At 35.8% G+C, this 17,067-nt stretch overlaps 1 protein-coding gene across 1 annotated transcript; it reads left to right on the top strand.

Annotated features, from left to right (window-relative positions):
- Positions 1–9,746: 9,746 nt before the first annotated feature.
- IAPP (islet amyloid polypeptide) lies at positions 9,747–14,884 on the top strand. The gene is made up of 3 exons (XM_047742234.1): positions 9,747–9,819; positions 10,151–10,245; positions 14,544–14,884. Exons 2-3 carry the CDS (start codon positions 10,166–10,168, stop codon positions 14,731–14,733), a joined length of 270 nt encoding a protein of 89 aa, XP_047598190.1. The 5' UTR covers positions 9,747–9,819; positions 10,151–10,165; the 3' UTR covers positions 14,734–14,884.
- Positions 14,885–17,067: the final 2,183 nt, after the last annotated feature.

The following is a 17,067-nucleotide window of genomic DNA, read 5'->3' as shown; positions in this document are numbered from 1 at the left end:
AGTAAAAACATCACTGCTATTTGTGCTTAGTTGCCCAAATCTCCCATTAGACTATATTTCAGGGTTTGGTACCCAAGAGATGCTCTAAATATTTTTGAATAAATAAGTCAAGTTTTAGAGGAGAATAAATTAAATTTTCATTACAGTTCCTTCAAATGAAAGACTGTTGTTCATTTGTGTGCTTATTTTGTTTCGATTTTGGGGGAGGACTTTCAAAATTTCCAAATTGTTTGTCTGAAGTAATAGGATCTTAGAAGTCATTGAAAATACATTATTTTTTAAAATATTGAAATGGTTCAGGCTCTCTCAGCAGGGAGCCTGTTTCCCCCTACCCCTATGCCTGCCTCTCTGACTACTTGTGATCTCTCTCTCTGTCAAATAAATAAATAAACTCTTTAATAAATAAATAAATAAATAAATAAATAAAAAATACTGAAATGGTATAGAGAGAACACATGTTCGTTAAAATCACTTCTTGAGAAACTTTTAAAATATAAAGTTGTAAACCATTAAGTACTAAACTCTCCACAAGAGTGTACAAATGAAATGAAGCTGTGAGGGAAAAGCATTGCTCACCCTCCCTTAGATTATGGTGGGATGTGATGGGCTCCTATCTCTTTTCAAATTATTACTCACATGTTTTGAACTGGTAAGAGGAGATGTGAAGAGAGTGTTGGAGAAGACATTTTTCACTATAGGGATTTAAAATTTTTCTGCACTGCATTTTAAAGGGTGGCAGGAAGGAACAGCTAGATGCGGAGTGAAAGCAATGGCAATTCTGGATTGCTTTCTAGCAAAGTGCTTCTGTGATACAAAGAGGTGAAAATATGTATGAATTTGTAGCTTTTGCATAGAAAATAATCTTATTTGGGGTGCCTGGGTGGCTCAGTGGGTTAAAGGCTCTGCCTTTGGCTCAGGTCATGATCCCAGGGTCCTGGAATCGAGTTCCACATCTGCCTCTCTGCTTAGCAGGGAGCCTGCTTCCTCCTCTTTCTCCTCTCCACCTGCCTCTGTGCCTACTTGTGATCTCTGTCTGTGAAATAAATAAATAAAATCTTTTAAAAAAAGAAAAAGAAAATAATCTTATTTAACCCATCACAATGGAGTGGAATAGAAAAAACATTATTTGATAGCAAGTGGCACAGATTAAAAAACACATTTTTTCTCTGAAAATGTTTAGAACAGTGATACCATTTTCACACTATGTGTGGCAATTCATTAGCAAGATAGTTTTTAAAATTAATTTATCGTCTGAATTCTAGTATAGATAACAGGCATTGTTATATTAGTTTCAGGTGCACAACATAGTGATTCAACAGTTCTATACATTACTCAGTGCTTGTCACAATAACTGTACTCTTAACCTCCATCACCTATTTCACCCATGCCCCTACCCATCTCCCTTCTGGTAACCACCAGCTTGTTTTCTACACTTGAGTCTCTTTGTCTGTTTGTTGCTTTTTTCCTTTGTCCTTTTTTTTTGATTCTTAAATTCCATATATGAGCAAAATCATATAGTATTTGTCTTATTTCACTTAACATTATACCCTCTAGATCTATCCATGTTGTTGCAAATGGTAAGATTTCATTTTCTTAGCTGAGTAATATTCCATTGTGCATATATATACCTATCTATACACCTCTTATTTATCCATTCATCTATTGACAGACACTTGAGTTGCTTCCATATTTTGGCTATATAAATAATGCTATGATAAACATAGCAGTGCATGTATCTATTTGAATTGATGTTCTCATATTCTTTGGGTAAACACCTTGTAGTGCAATTACTGGTTCATAGAGTAGTTCTATTTTTAACTTTTTGAGGAACTTCCATACTGTTTTCCAGAGTAGTTGCATGAGTTTGCCTTCCTACCAACAGTGCATGAGGATTCCTTTTTTAACACGTCCTCTCCAATACCTGTTTTTTCTTGTGCTTTTTATTTTAGCTCTCTGACAGGTGTGAGGTGATATTGCATTGTGGTTTTGATTTGCATTTCTCTGATGATGAATAATGCTGAGCATCATTTCATGTGTATGTGGACCATCTATATATCTTCTTTGGAGAAATGCCTGTTCATGCCTTCTGCCCATTTTTTAATTGGATTGTTTGGTGATTTTTTGGGGGGGGTATTGATTTGTGTAAGTTATTTATATATTTTGGAAACTAACCCCTTATCCAGATATATCATTGGCAAATATCTTTTCTCATTCAATAAGTTGTCTTTTAGTTTTTTTCATCATTTCTTTTGCTGTGCAGAAGCTTTTTATTCAGATGTACTCCCATTAGCTTATTTTTGCTTTGTTTCCCTTGTTTCAGAAGACAATATCTAGAAAAATGTTATTATGGGCCAATGTCAAAGGAATTATTGCCAGTGCTCTCTTCTAGGATTTGTTTGGCTTCAGTTCTCACATTCAGATCGTTAATCCATTTTGAGTTTATTTTTGTGTATGGTGTAAGAAAGTGGTCCAGTTTCATTCTTTTGCATGTTGCTGTCCAGTTTTCCTAGCACTATTTGTTGAAGAGACTTTTTCCCTATCATATACTCTTTCCTCTTTATCAAAGATTAATTGGCCATAATTCTAGCTTTATTTCTAGGCTTTCTATTCTGTTCTATTGATCCATGTGTCTTTTTTTGCCAGTATCATACTGGTTTTTTTTTTATATATTTTGTTAATTTATTTGGGAGAGAGAGAATGAGAGAGAGAGAGAGAGCATGAGAGGGGAGAGGTCAGCAGGAGAAGCAGACTCCCTGCGTATCAGGGAACCCAGTGTAGGATTCGATCCCAGGACTCCAGGATCATGACCTGAGCCAAAGGCAGTCGCTTGACCAACTGAGCCACCAAGGCATCTACCAGTATCATACTGTTTTGATTACTATAGCTTTGTAGTATATCTTGAGATCTGAGATTGTGGTACATCAATTTTGTTCTTCTTTTTTCAAGATTTCTTCGGCTATTCTGTGGTTCCATACAAATCTTAGGATTATTTGTTCTAGTTCTGTAAAAAATATGCTTTTGATATTTTGATAGGGATTGCACTAAAGTTGTAGATTGCTTTATGTAGTATCAACATTTTAGAAATATTTGTTCTCCCAATCCATGAGTATGGGATATCTTTTCATTTCTTGGTTTTTGGGTTTTTTTTTTAAAGACTTTTATTTATTTATTTGATAGAGAGAGTGCACAAGCAGGGGGAATGTCAGACAGAGGAAGAAGGAGAACCAGGCTCCTTGCTGAGTAAGGAAACCAATGTGGGACTTGATCCCAGTTCCCTGGGATCATGACATGAGTCAAAGACAGATGCTTAACTGACTGAGCCACCCCAGGCATCCCTATCTTTCCATTTCTTTGTGTCATCTTTAATTCCTTTCATCCATATTTTATGGTTTTCAGAGTACAGGTCTTTCATCTCTTTGGTTTAGTTTATTCCTCTGTATTTTATTCTTTGTGATAAAGAAAGTTGTAAATGGGATTGTTTTCTTACCTTCTCTTTCTGCAGCTTCATAATTAGTATATAGAAATGCAATAGGTTACTATATATTAATTTGTATCCTGTGAATTTATTAAAAAATCACTTATCAGTTCTAGTAGTTTTTTTGCTGGAGTCTTTAGGGTTTTCTATATACAATATCATGTCATTTGCAAATACCAAGAGTTTTAGTTCTTTACCAATTTGGATGATTTTTTTATTTTATTATTATTATTATTTTTTTTTTTTTGTCTGCTTCCTTTGGCTAGGACGTGAGTATTATGCTGGATAAAAGTAGTAAGAGAGGACATCCTTGTCTAGTTACTGATTTTAGGGGGAAAAGCTCTCAGTTTTTTACCATTCAGTATGATTTTAGTTGTGGGGTTTTCATATATGGCCTTTCTTATGTTAAGGTGTGTTCCTTCCACACTTACTTTATTGAGGGTTTGTATTATAAATGAATGTTGTACTTTGTCAAATGCTTTTTCTGCATCTATTGAAATTATCATGTCATTCTTATCATTCTCTTTCTTACATGATGTGTCATATTGATTGATTTGGGAATATTGAACCCTTGCATCCCAGGAATAAACCCCACTTGATTATGGTGAATGATTTTTTAATGTATTGTTGGATTCGGTTTGCTAGTATTTTGTTGAGGACTTTTGCATCTAGGTATTGACCTGTAGGATTTTTTTTTTCTTTTTCAGGTGGTGTTTTTATGCAGTTTTGGTCAGGGTAATGTGGCCTCATAGAACGAATTTGAAAGTTTTCCTTTCCCTTCTATTGTTTGGAGTAGTTTGAGAATAGGTATTAACTCTTGGTAGAATTCGCCAGTGAAGCCATCTGGTCCTGGACTTTGTTTATTGTTTTTTTTTTTTATTATTACTAATTCAATTTCATTGTTGTTTATTGGTCTATTCACGTTTTCTATTTTTTTCCTATTTCAGTTTTGGTAACATATGTTTCTTTTTTTTTTTTTTTTAAAGATTTTTATTTATTTGACAGAGATCACAAGTAGGCAGAGAGAGAGAGAGGTGGAAGCAGGCTCTCTGCTGAACAGAGAGACCGACGTGGGGCTCGATCCCAGGACCCTGGGATGATGACCTGAGCCGAAGACAGAGGCTTTAACCCACTGAGCCACCCAGGCGCCCCGGTAACATATGTTTCTAGGAATTTATCTCTTTCTTCTATATTATATTGGCAACTGTTCGTATTTCTGTGGTGTTGGTTGTGATTTCTTCTCTTTCATTTTTTATTGTATTATTTGAGTCCTCTCTCTCTCTTTTATGAATCTGGCTAGTTCTATCAATTTTGTTGATTTTTTTTTAAAGATTTTATTTATTTATTTGTCATAGAGAGAGAAGCTAGAGTGAGCACAGGCAGACAGAGTGGCAGGCAGAGGCAGAGGGAGAAGCAGGCTCGCTGCCAAGCAAGGAGCCCGATGTGGGACTCGATCCCAGGACGCTGGGATCATGACCTGAGCCGAAGGCAGCTGCTTAACCAACTGAGCCACCCAGGCGTCCCAATTTTGTTGATTTTTTTAAGGAACCAGCTCCTGTTGATCTGTTCTATTGCTTTTAGTTTCTAAATTATTTACTTTTGCTCGAATCTTTATTTCCTTCCTTCTGCTGGCTTTAGGCTTCCTTTGTTCTTTTTCTAGCTGATGTGGTGCTTGATCCGAGGACTCTGGGATCATGACCTAAGCCAAAGGCAGATGCTTAACTGACTGAACCTCTCAAGCACCACTAAAAATTCTTTCTTTATTACTACTTTTTTTTCCCTTGCCATTTTAATTGTTATGTGTCTTGGTGTAGATCTCCTTGGGTTGAATTTGTTGAGGGCTTCTCATGCCTACTGGATCTGGATTTCTGTTTCCTTCCTTAGTTTCAAAAAGCTTTCAGTTATTATTCCTTCAAATAAAATTCTGCCCCCTTTTTTCTCTCTCTTCTTCTGGGATCACTATAATGCAAATGTTATTATGCTTAATGGTGTTACAGAGTTCCCTTAATCTAGTCTAACTTTTTATTAATCTTTTTTCCTTTTCCTGTTCAGCATAATTGCTATTATTTTGTCCTCCAGGACAAAATTTACCATTTATTCCTACTAGTATATTTTTATTTCAGTTATTGAGGTCTTCATCACTTATTGGCTCTTCTTTACATTTTCTGTCTCTTTGTTGAGGGTGTCACTGAGGTTCTCCACTCTTTTCAAGTCCAGTGAATATCTTTATGAAGATGATTTTGAATTCTCTAGCAGGCATATCGCTTATCTCTGTTTTGTTTAGCTCTCTTGCTGTGATTTTGTCTTGTCCTTTCATTTGGAATGCCTTTCATTGGAATGTCTTCATTCTGTCTAACTCTCTGTTTCTACATGTTAGGAAAGTCAGGTATGTCTCCTGTTCTTGAAAATAATGGCTTTATGAAGAAGTCTTATAGTGCCTTGTAGTCCAATGTCCCCTGCTCACCAGAACCTGTAGCTTCCTATGTGTTGTGTGTGACCTACTGTTGTGGCTGAGCTGCATTTGCCTTCAATCCAGTCATCTGCAGTGGCTCTCTTTGCCTGTAGTGGCCAGGGTTTGGTTCCTGTGTTGTTAAGGGGCCAGTCGTAGGCCACCTTGGGCATGAGTTCAGTCAGACCAGGCCTTTGACAGAGATGTGGTCCCACCAAAGTATAGGGCACTTTCCTTGGGCTGTCCCCTATAAAGCTTTTGTTGGTAGGTGGGGCCTGAGGTCAGACCAGTTGTCTGCTCCTAACCCACTACTGGAACAACAGTCAAACTGGTATAGTTATTTTCCCCTCTCCCCAGGGCAGGGGGCACTTTGTGGTAGTACTAGCCCCTATCAGGGCTGTTTGTACATTGCCACACTTGTGGAACCACTTTGGATAGACTCCTGCAGAGGGCAGGTTGGAGAGAGTGGATCTGCAGAAGAGCGTGGAAGCAAGGCACATTGTATTAGAAAGTTTTGCACAAGTCTGCTGTGGGAGGAGACCTGGTGCTGCTTTGGAGAGCTGCAGAGACTAAATTGAAGGGATGAGTCTGCAAAAGAGCATGGAGGCAGGCCATGTTGGTAGCAAGTGAGGTAGAGAGTTCATGTTGTGCTGTTTCCCACAGGAGTCCCCGTGACTAGGTTGGGTGGTGGAGGAGGGGAATGGCAATTAGTAGCTCTTTTGTTCTTGTAAAAGTCTCCCAAAGATCCCTGCCCCTTCTGCACATGCTGTGAGATGAGTAAATAAATCTCCTTCCCACATACTGCAGGCATTTTTCAAACTACTGTTTCTATGCTATTATCTCAGTGGGACTATTTGTTATGTTGTCTTGTTAAAGGCAGAGACTCAGTTTCCTATCACCCTCTAGTTCTCCCAGGGCCAACCAGCTGATTTTTAAAGTTCCAGGTGTTAAGCCCTGCTAATGTAAAAACTCAAGATGTTAAGTCGCTCTGGTTTTCAAAGCCAAATATTATGGGGATTTGCCATCCCTGAGGGTGTTCTCCTTGCCTACAGTGTCTGCTGTGGGGTCTGTTCCTCTCCCTTCTCTGTGTTTACTGAGTTCCTCCTGGAGACAATTCCATGGGTCAGCTTAGCTTCTGACCAAGTTCCCACCCTTCCTACCATTTTTGATGTGGCCACTTCTTTATGTTCAGTTGTGAAGAGTCCGTTCTGCCACTCTTCAGATCATTTTCTGTATTATTTACACTGATGTGGGTATTATGTAGGTGTATCCATAGAATGAGGTGAGTTTAGGATCCTCCTATTCCACCATCTTTCCCAGAAGCCCCCAAGATAGTTTTAAAACTATGTAGCAACAACAAAAATGTTTACATAGAAATCAGCTATAAATTATTACTATTTTTATGTTTTCTATTTTATATACACATATTGCATATATTGTGTATAGTTCAGGCATTAAATACAGACATTTTTGAATCATATTCTATATCTCTAAAAACATAATATTTTCTTTATTCATCTGTCAGCAGGCACTTAGGTTATTTCCCTACATTGGTTATTGTGAATATGCTGCGATGAACATGTGAGTACAGGTATCTCTTCAAGGTAATGATTTTGTTTTCTTTGGTTATAAATCCAGAAGTGAGACTGCTGGATCATATGTAGTTCCATTTTCAGTTTCTCAAGGAACCTCTGTATTGTTTTCCATTGTGACTGAAATAATTTACATTTCTAGCAACATTGTGCAGCTGTTCCAATATGGGATAATTTGAACATCAAAAAAGGGAGATCAAAATACATATATGCTAAAATATATGAGTTCACAATGAGAACCACCAAAAAAATTCTTTGGTCACTTTTGGAGGATGCTAGAGAAGGAACTCATTATTATGTGCAAAAAACTGGTAAGTAAGGGGAAAGAATTAAGCATATATCTTGCCTTTTCTTTAAAACTGTGTCTCAAGGGAGCCAATTAGTTAATGAGGAATGCTCTCCTTTGTTGAAGAATTTCAGCTAGTGGGGCGCCTGGGTGGCTCAGTGGGTTGAGCCACTGCCTTCAGCTCAGGTCATGATCTCAGGGTCCTGGGATCAAGCCCCGCATCGGGCTCTCTGCTCAGCAGGGAGCCTGCTTCCTCCTCTCTCTCTACCTGCCTCTCTGCCTGCTTGTGATCTTTCTCTAAAAAAAAAAAAAAAAAAGAATTTCAGCTAGTAAACATAGAGGAAATAATAGAATCAGACTCTCACTTGCGACCTGTAATAAAACAATGATTCTAGGCAATTATCAGCAATGATAGCTAAAACCAGTGACTAAAGAGCTAATGGAAAACTCAGAGTGGACAATGTGGCTGACAAAATCTGATCTCACTGATCAATCTTAACACCACAAAAGTGATTCAGCCAGATGTTGTGATGCAACAGGAAAGAAACAGTATCACATGTGAAGGATTCTTACCTGAATGGAATCAAGCCACTAGATCAAACAACAAGTATAGAAGAAAAAATAAAGTTAGGAAAATAAATAAATATGTAAGTTGAAAGCAGGTATTTGGGTTTAAATGAACACTAGACCATAAATCAGAAAAACTAAACTTTGGTTCAGGATTTCAATGTGAACTAGATGTGTAATTTTGGACAAGTTATTTAATATCTCTGGGCTTCTTTATCATTTCTAAATCATTGTATGTACTTTGTTAAATACATTAATTATCTTCTTATAAGAAATCATCATTCTTCCAAATTATTTGATTTTACATTTTTTTTCCTTTTGGAATATCAGTAAATTTTACAGAAATATAAAATTGCAAAATCATTGAATAATTAGAATAAGTATTGGTAAAAATTTTTATTCTTTCTTTCTGAAATTTTTACTAAACACCCTCAAACTGTATTACTAAGCTTTAAAGAAGTATATGAGCTCAGTGAACTTAATTTTTTTACTTGGGGAACTTCCACCTTTTTTAGTTTATATAGATATGCATGTTTTCACTAGCAGTTGGAATTTGTTTTTCTTGCTATATATAATATTAAATTGTCACAACTTAGATTATTAACAAATATAACTTAGATATATAAGAAAAAAGAAATGTATGGAGAAAATAAAAAAATAACAAATTAAATTTATTCTTTCAAAATAATTGCAATGTTTCTATGCAGTAATAGAAAAAGCAAAAATTTCTTAATTATATAGGTACATGTCTATTTAAATGCTGACAAATGAATTTGGGGATGGAAAATTATTTTTTCGCTGCCTTTAATCTTCCATCTCCACTTCACTGTAAATAACTTCTGATTTCTCTTTTGCGTGTATGTGTGTGTATGTCCTTTTTAAATCTATGTTACCCTCATAGTTTAATCTACTATTGAATGTTCATGGAATTAAGCCATTGAGGTCATTTGGCTTTAGCTTCCTCATTAGATTCCTCAGTGTCCCTGGCTTTGCTCTTTGCATATAAACACATTTGTTATTCTTAATCACTTCCTTTTATCAATCCCTTACTAGAGCATACTGCTAACTAGAGCATACTGCTGTGAAAATCCACACTTGTATTTTGCAAAAATGGAAAATTCAAAATTCTGCTGTGTGTGACACACCATTAACTGCCCAAAGACACTCTGTATCTGCTATGTTAGTATTCACTGATGTGTTAATGTAATAATCACCCATCTGCTTCTGTTGTCTCTGAGGCACTTTCTATCTATAGGGGTGGAAATTAATGACAGTCTCTCTGAGCTGTCTGATGTCAGAGCTGGGAAATGTGTGAAGGTATATAAGAGCTGGATTACTCATTGACAAGTGGGGGAAAAATACTCCAGTGGATGCAAGCTTGGGATTGTTCATGAAGCTTTCTTACCATTTAGAGACATTCTCTGATATTGCTGACACTGAAACATTAAAGGTAAAGAGTTTCCTGTTTATGGGAAAATATTATTTGTTTAGGGAAGAACAGATTTGGAATTAAATATATAGCTTCTTTCAAAGAATGCCTAAAGAGACAAATTGCTATAATATCAACTTTTGAAATTGTTTAGAGAAGGAAATTGGGAAAGTGAAAAATTTGAAAATATTTGAAAATTGTTTGAACATTATCAAGGGACTATATCAATAAAATTACTATCTTTGGAGATTATGTTTAAAAAGGGATCTTTTACAGTAGGTTCTAGTCTCAAATTCCATCTATCAGAACTATAAAAATTTTCTTCATTTCAATGCTGAATTATTCTTTTCAGAAAATTTGAAAAGCAATGTGCCTCCTGAAGCTTCCAGTAGTTCTCATCGTACTCTCCGTTGCATTAAACCATCTGAAAGCTACTCCCATTAAAAGGTTAGTATCTTAAAAATCCTGTTTCTTTTGTAAAATGTGGGAAAATTAGAATTAAAAACTGCTATTTAACTAACACCTCTTATGACATTAGATGTATCTTTCTGACAGAACTTCTGACAGACAGGAATGGATAGTTCCAGTTTTGTCAAGAAGTATGTTCTTGGAACCTAGAAGGGCAAAACGAGAACACAAAGCAGGAAAAGCCAAAGCGTAGTAATTTCCATTATATTAACCTGATTCTCAAATAAACTAAAGAAACTTAAAATATATATTCGGTATCAGGTGGGATTTTATTGTATATTTACATAGTTTTTTTTTTTTCCTCAGAGGGCTCTGGCAATATTAAAAATTATTGCATGTCCTTCTGGAAATTGAAATACATAGAAATAATCAGGGAGAAAATTAAAATTTTTAAGAACGAGTTAAAAAGCCATTTGTTCTTAAAGGATTCTTTCTATATTGTTAACCGTTCTGTTAAGGAAATAGAAATATTTAAAAAATATGTTCTTCATGAAATTACTTCTGAGCTGCTCTAAATGTAAATTTATCCTTCTTAAAAATGTTTTCAATAGGTAGCACATCCATCAGGATTTCCTAAGAAGGCTTATTTCAAAAGGTGTCATGTCATTTACGTGGTAATTTTAAAGAAGTCTAAAAAGTATGTCAGGTGAAAATGTTAGCAGTAATTACAACTTTTGAGGGGGAAAGAACTGCAATTCTCCATTTATTTAAAAGATTCTCAAGTCCAAATTCATGCGTATGTCATAAACAATATAATTGAGGATTTGTTTGTGCCTAAAGTAAGTTTGACTTCTTATAGTCTTGTAGGACTGAATTTACATACTCTTTAAGACCAAGGAGTATTAAGGTTACTTTTGAAAAGAGTTTGCTTCAAGTCATATTAAAACTTTTCTCATAGAATTACTAGCATCTTGTCTATTTTCCTTTGAGGTGTTTTTTTGTTGAGGTGGCAGTCTGTGGTGATATGTAGAGTTCTACAGCACCCACGTGTAATAAAGAGCAGGAATCTTCCCTTTGCCCTTTCAAGCTTATCGAATTTGCAGAATGTTCTCAGAATTGACTCTAATTTTCAATTGGATTTTTGTGAGTAAAAATAAATGAAACTGACACAAAGTTTCTGGTAAACCAGCAGAACAATAGAATAATGGGAAAATTAACAGTATTACCTAGTATTTCTGTCTTTATCTTGATTTTTTCCCTTCATTAGATATAGACATCTCATAAGCACCTTTATCCCGTTTGTCTTTTTATTATGAGGCAAAGTTCACTCACAAATAAAATAGTATATAACATTTTTTATTTTCAAGTTATTTTCATACTAGTCTCTCAATCTTTTAATTTGAATTTTTATTAGAAATACTTCCAAGGCATTCTTCAAATTACTCTTTAGTGAATTTCCAGAAATCAGTATGTTTGGTCATTTTTTTTTAAGGGGAGAGAATTTATCATCCTGAGTTTTCCAACCATGTAATATTTTATATATCTTATAAAAAGCTGTGAAATCTTTGTAGGAAATGAATCACATTTCACACACTTCTAAAAGACAGTCTGATATAGATTTATCAATGTCATTTTTCTTATAAAATTTAATCATCTTATTTGAGATCTTTTTTTAACTTCTGTACCTGTGACATGAGATTAAGCGGAAACAAACTGACTTTACAAGCCATACCAAAAAATATTTTATACTCTTGACTGAGGCAAAAGGATCACACAATTGCCCACCAACTTTTAAACATTCAGTATACACCTGCTTAGCAGATAATCAGAGGTTAAACAACAGTGTCATTACTTCCACAAATGACTGTTGAGAAGTAGAGCAGGGATACAGTTTAAAATGGTTTTAAAAATCCTTGAGGGAGCTTAGGTGACACAGTCAGTTAAGCATCCAACACTTGGTTTCAGCTCAGGTGGTGATCTCAGGGGGGAGGATAAAGTCCCTTACAGGCTCAGTCCTCAGTGCAGAGTCTGCTTGAGATTGTCTCTTCCTCTCCTGCTGCCCCTCCCACTCATGTTCTCTCTCTCTCTCTCTCTATCTAAAATAAAATAAATTAATCTTTAAAAAAACCTTGAAACTGAGATATTTTTAAAGAGAGACAATATAAGAGTGATGATACTTCAGTCTATAGTCTGTACTGTTTAAACTCTTAAAGTTATAAATGTGTGCATGTGTGTAAGTGATCAATAATTTGAACTAGTGTCTGTTACTAAATACTAAATGCCTTGTCTGCCCAAGTAGTTAAAGAGAAAAAAAAATGCCTGAAAGTAGGGATGTGATACCTTTTACTAAGCGTTTCAGCCATCTTTTTCTACCTTAATGATTGTTTGGGAAAGAATCTTATATATATTAATGCTATATTTACATGAAAAGTCTTGTTTGAAAGCAGTTTCATAACAATGAAACAAATTGATATAGAAGCTCTTAATATTTCTTTTAAATGGAATGATGGCTGTTCTAGCTAACTCAAATAAGATATTAATTTAGCTGGAATAATTTTAAGTCCTGTTACAGACTTTGAGACCAGTTATTAAAGTACCACTCAGACATTTAGCACATAGACTAGTTCACACTCTGCTCTAGGTATTTGCCAAACATCTCTTGGTACAGATATCACTTTGAATCTTCCCAATTTGACCCATCATTTCCCTTATTGCTATAAATTTATTATTTTGAAGTGTTTGGGTCAAATTCTAATTTCTACTTTTTTCAAGGAAAGTTTGTTCTCTCATGAAGTATCGTTTTAATTCTTAAAAAGCATTAAATCATTCTTTGTAAATGTACATTGGCCATGCTTACTATACATGCAAAAACAAATAATTAAATAAATAATATAACTAATATTGACATATTAGACCAGATAATTGGGTCCTAAAGTAGGTTTCCTTTGTCTGAATAATAGGCTTGTCAGCATACACTTATACTCAACAATACCAAGTTTACCTGATGCCATAGAAATTTCTGTATTTGGAAGAAAATATGAACATAAAAACCCTAAAGATTTACATGAGATTTACATGAGAAAAACACTTTCTCTTAGGCTATCCCTATAGAGAGATACAAATAATGAAGTATTCCCCATACAAAGTAAACACTTGAGATAAAAATCTATTGCATTTTGCCCCAAATTATGTACAACCACTTGCTTCTGGACATATCTACATATCTACATCTCTTTCCCAATTTACACTTATCCTAAGTTTTACTAATATTTTGATTTCCATGGAGCTGAAAACGAAAACATTTCCCTGGCTTTCCTAATCATCTGCAAAAAAGGGGAGCATGTTATCATTCTGTATCCATTGCCAATACCATTTTGAGAGAATGCTGGAACAAAGGGTGGTACAAAAATATACAGTTGACATAAATAATTCCATATATAGAAATAAGAGTTAATATTCAAATAAATTGCTTAACCATAATGATAATTTCTGACTTACCTGGAATATTATTTTGCAATTGTTCCAGGTTGCTAAAAGAATGCAATGAATATTGATACTATTAACATAAAAGTCTTTTGTTTTTAACATTCAACATAGTCCTATCATTAAAATTGTTCAAAAGAACCAAGTAAGTGGCAGAAAGATAGTAATGCTTATGTATTTATGTTAAGAGTAATAGAACTTCCACTCTATAACAATGAGAGTTCATGAACCAGAAATAAATTTGATTCCCCTTGGGTCTTAATAGTACCTGCCATTTCTCTCTTACAGCCCTGATTTAATGATCTCAGGGAACTTAACAAAAATATCTTATACTGCTTAATTTTTTTAGAAAGATGTGGGAAATATATATATATATATATATATATATATATATATATATATATGTATATAAACATGTACATATATATATATAAAATTCCACATATTCCAAATTAATATAAATTTTGTATTCTATATCTTTTTCCTATATTGGGAACTAGATTTATCATGATTTAGAAGAATAAAAAAATTAGAAGAATGTAAGACAAAGAAACACTTTTATTATTACTACTATCTGGAATATATGCTGAAGTTTCAAAGGATCATTCTGAGAAATTCAACATTAACTATAATGGATAATTGTTATATGATGTCCTAGTCAAAAATTGCTTCTGCTGTATCTTCAAGGTGTCAGAAAATCTCAGTCATCCAGATATTTCCAAACCAAAACATTGAGTTCCTTACATGAAAATGTTTCCTTTAGTTTCCATCAATATGAGATATTTGTTGTACTATAGATGTATCCAATCCTGAGTCTAAGGCTCTAACTTTATACATTTGTTCTATGTCACCAGTCACCAGATGGAAAAGCGGAAATGCAACACTGCCACGTGTGTGACTCAACGCCTGGCAAACTTCTTAGTTCGTTCCAGCAACAATCTTGGTGCCATTCTCTCGCCTACTGATGTGGGATCCAATACATATGGCAAGAGAAACACAGCTGAGATTTTAAACATGGGGCCAATGAATTACTTACCACTTTAGAGGTCAATGTATCTCTATAGTTCTTATTGTTTGTATAAATATACTAGTGACTTCCTGTGTAATTTAACATAAGCTTGAACATGAGTTTTATGTCCCATGTTTACTGCCAGTACATATAAATTGTGGCGGTAAGAATTGTTTTAAATTTAATGCTGATTAATATCCCATAATAAAAAAGTCAATGTCTTTAAAAATGAAGTTTTCTTGCTACTGATTTTTATTTTGAAAACATATTAAAAACTCATTCTTTTGCCTATATTTTTATGACCTGAGTTTGAGAACAAAAGAGAAAATGGTATTTGGAAACTTGGTAAATTGTAAATAACTATCAGTAAAGTTAAGAACATTTAAAAAACAGCAATTAGGAGGACTCAAGATGGCAGAGAAGTAGCAGGCTGAGACTACTTCAGGTAGCGGGAGATCAGCTAAATAGCTTATCTAAAGATTGCAAACACCTACAAATCCAATGGGAGATTGAAGAGAAGAAGAACAGCAATTCTAGAAACAGAAAATCAACCACAATCTGAAAGGTAGGACTGGCGGAGAAGTGAATCCAAAGCAACAGGAAGATAGACCACGGGGGGAGGGCCCGGCTCCCGGCGAGCGGCCGAGCAATGGAGCACAAAATCAGGACTTTTAAAAGTCTGTTCTGCTGAGGGACATCGCTCCAGAGGCTTAACTGGGGTGAAGCCCAGGTGGGGTCAGCGCGGCCTCAGGTCCCACAGGGTCACAGAAGGATCGGGGGTGTCTGAGTGTCACAGAGCTTACCAGTATTAGAACAGGGAAGCCAGCTACAGAGACAGAGTCGAGGAGTAAGCTCTAAACTCGGGGTTACCTTGAACCGGTCGCAGGCTCGGTCAGCTCAGAGCGCGGCCGGAGGCCAGGGTGACGGGAGTAATTGGGTGCTGTGCTCTGAGGGCGCACTGAGGAGTGGGGCCCTGGGCTCTCCGCTCCTCCGGGCCGGAGACCGGGAGGCCGCCATCTTCATTCCCATCTTCCAGAACTCTACGGAAAGCGCTCAGGGAACAAAAGCTCCTGAAAGCAAACCCAGCAAACCCGAGCGGATTACTCAGCCTGGCCCCAGGTAAGGGCGGTGCAACTCCGCCTGGGGCAAAGACGCTTGAAAATCACTACAACAGGCGCCTCCCCCAGAATATCAACGAGAAACCCAGCCAGGACCAAGTTCACCTACCAAGGAGTGCAGTTTCAATACCAAGGAGAGCGGCGGAATTCCAGAGGAGAAGAAAGCAAAGCACGGAACTCATGGCTTTCTCGCCATGATTCTTTAGCCTTGCAGTTAATTTAATTTTTTTTTTCTTTTTCAAATTTTTTTTTCTCTTCTTCTGCTAAATTTTTTTAACTTTCACCGTTTTCTTTTTTAACGTTTTTTAAATGGTTTATCTAATATATGTATATATATTTATTCCTTTTTATATTTTTTCTTTATCAGCTTTCTTTTTCTTTTAAGATTTTATTTATTTTAAGATTTTTTAAATTTTTTTTATTTTTTTTTTGTTTATTTGACAGAGGGAGATCACAAGTAGGCAGAGAAGCAGGCAGAGAGAGAGGAGGAAGTAGGCTCCCTGCTGAGCAGAGAGCCCCATGCGGGGCTTGATCCCAAGACCCTGAGATCATGACCTGAGCCGAAGGTAGAGGCTTTAGCCTACTGCGCCACCCAAGCGCCCCTCGGCTTTCTTTTTTTAATAGTTTTTTTTTTTTTTATTTCTGAACCCCCTTTTATCCCCTTTCTCCCCCCTCACAATTTGGGATCTCTTCTGATTTGGCTAAAGCATATTTTCCTGGGGTTGTTGCCACACTTTTAGTATTTTACTTGCTCCTTCATATACTCTTATCTGGACAAAATGACAAGGTGGAAAAATTCACAACAACAACAACAAAAAAGAACAAGAAGCAGTACCAAAGGCTAGGGACCTAATCAATACAGACATTGGTAATATGTCAGATATAGAGTTCAGAATGATGATTCTCAAGGTTCTAGCCGGCTTGAAAAAGGCATGGAAGATATTAAAGCAACCCTCTCGGGAGATATAAAAGCCCTTTCTGGAGAAATAAAAGAACTAAAATCTAACCAAGTTGAAATCAAAAAAGCTATTAATGAGGTGAAATCAAAAATGGAGACTCTCACTGCTAGGATAAATGAGGCAGAAGAAAGAATTAGCGATATAGAAGATCAAATGACAGAGAATAAAGCAGCTGAGCAAAAGAGGGACAAACAGCTACTGGACCACGAGGGGAGAATTCAAGAGATAAGTGACACCATAAGACGAAACAACAGTAGAATAATTGGGATTCCAGAAGAAGAGGAAACAGAGA

Source organism: Lutra lutra, chromosome 8 (genome assembly GCF_902655055.1).
Source record: "Lutra lutra chromosome 8, mLutLut1.2, whole genome shotgun sequence".
Lineage (NCBI taxonomy): Eukaryota > Metazoa > Chordata > Mammalia > Carnivora > Mustelidae > Lutra > Lutra lutra.
Note: the sequence above shows the minus strand (reverse complement) of the source record. Positions and strands in the feature narration are given on the sequence as shown.

Coding starts and splice junctions, on each gene's coding strand:
- IAPP (XM_047742234.1), top strand. CDS start 10,166: ATGTGCCTCCTGAAGCTTCCAGTAGTTCTCATCGTACTCTCCGTTGCA. Junction 10,246..14,543: donor AAAGCTACTCCCATTAAAAG/GTTAGTATCTTA, acceptor CTATGTCACCAG/TCACCAGATGGAAAAGCGGA.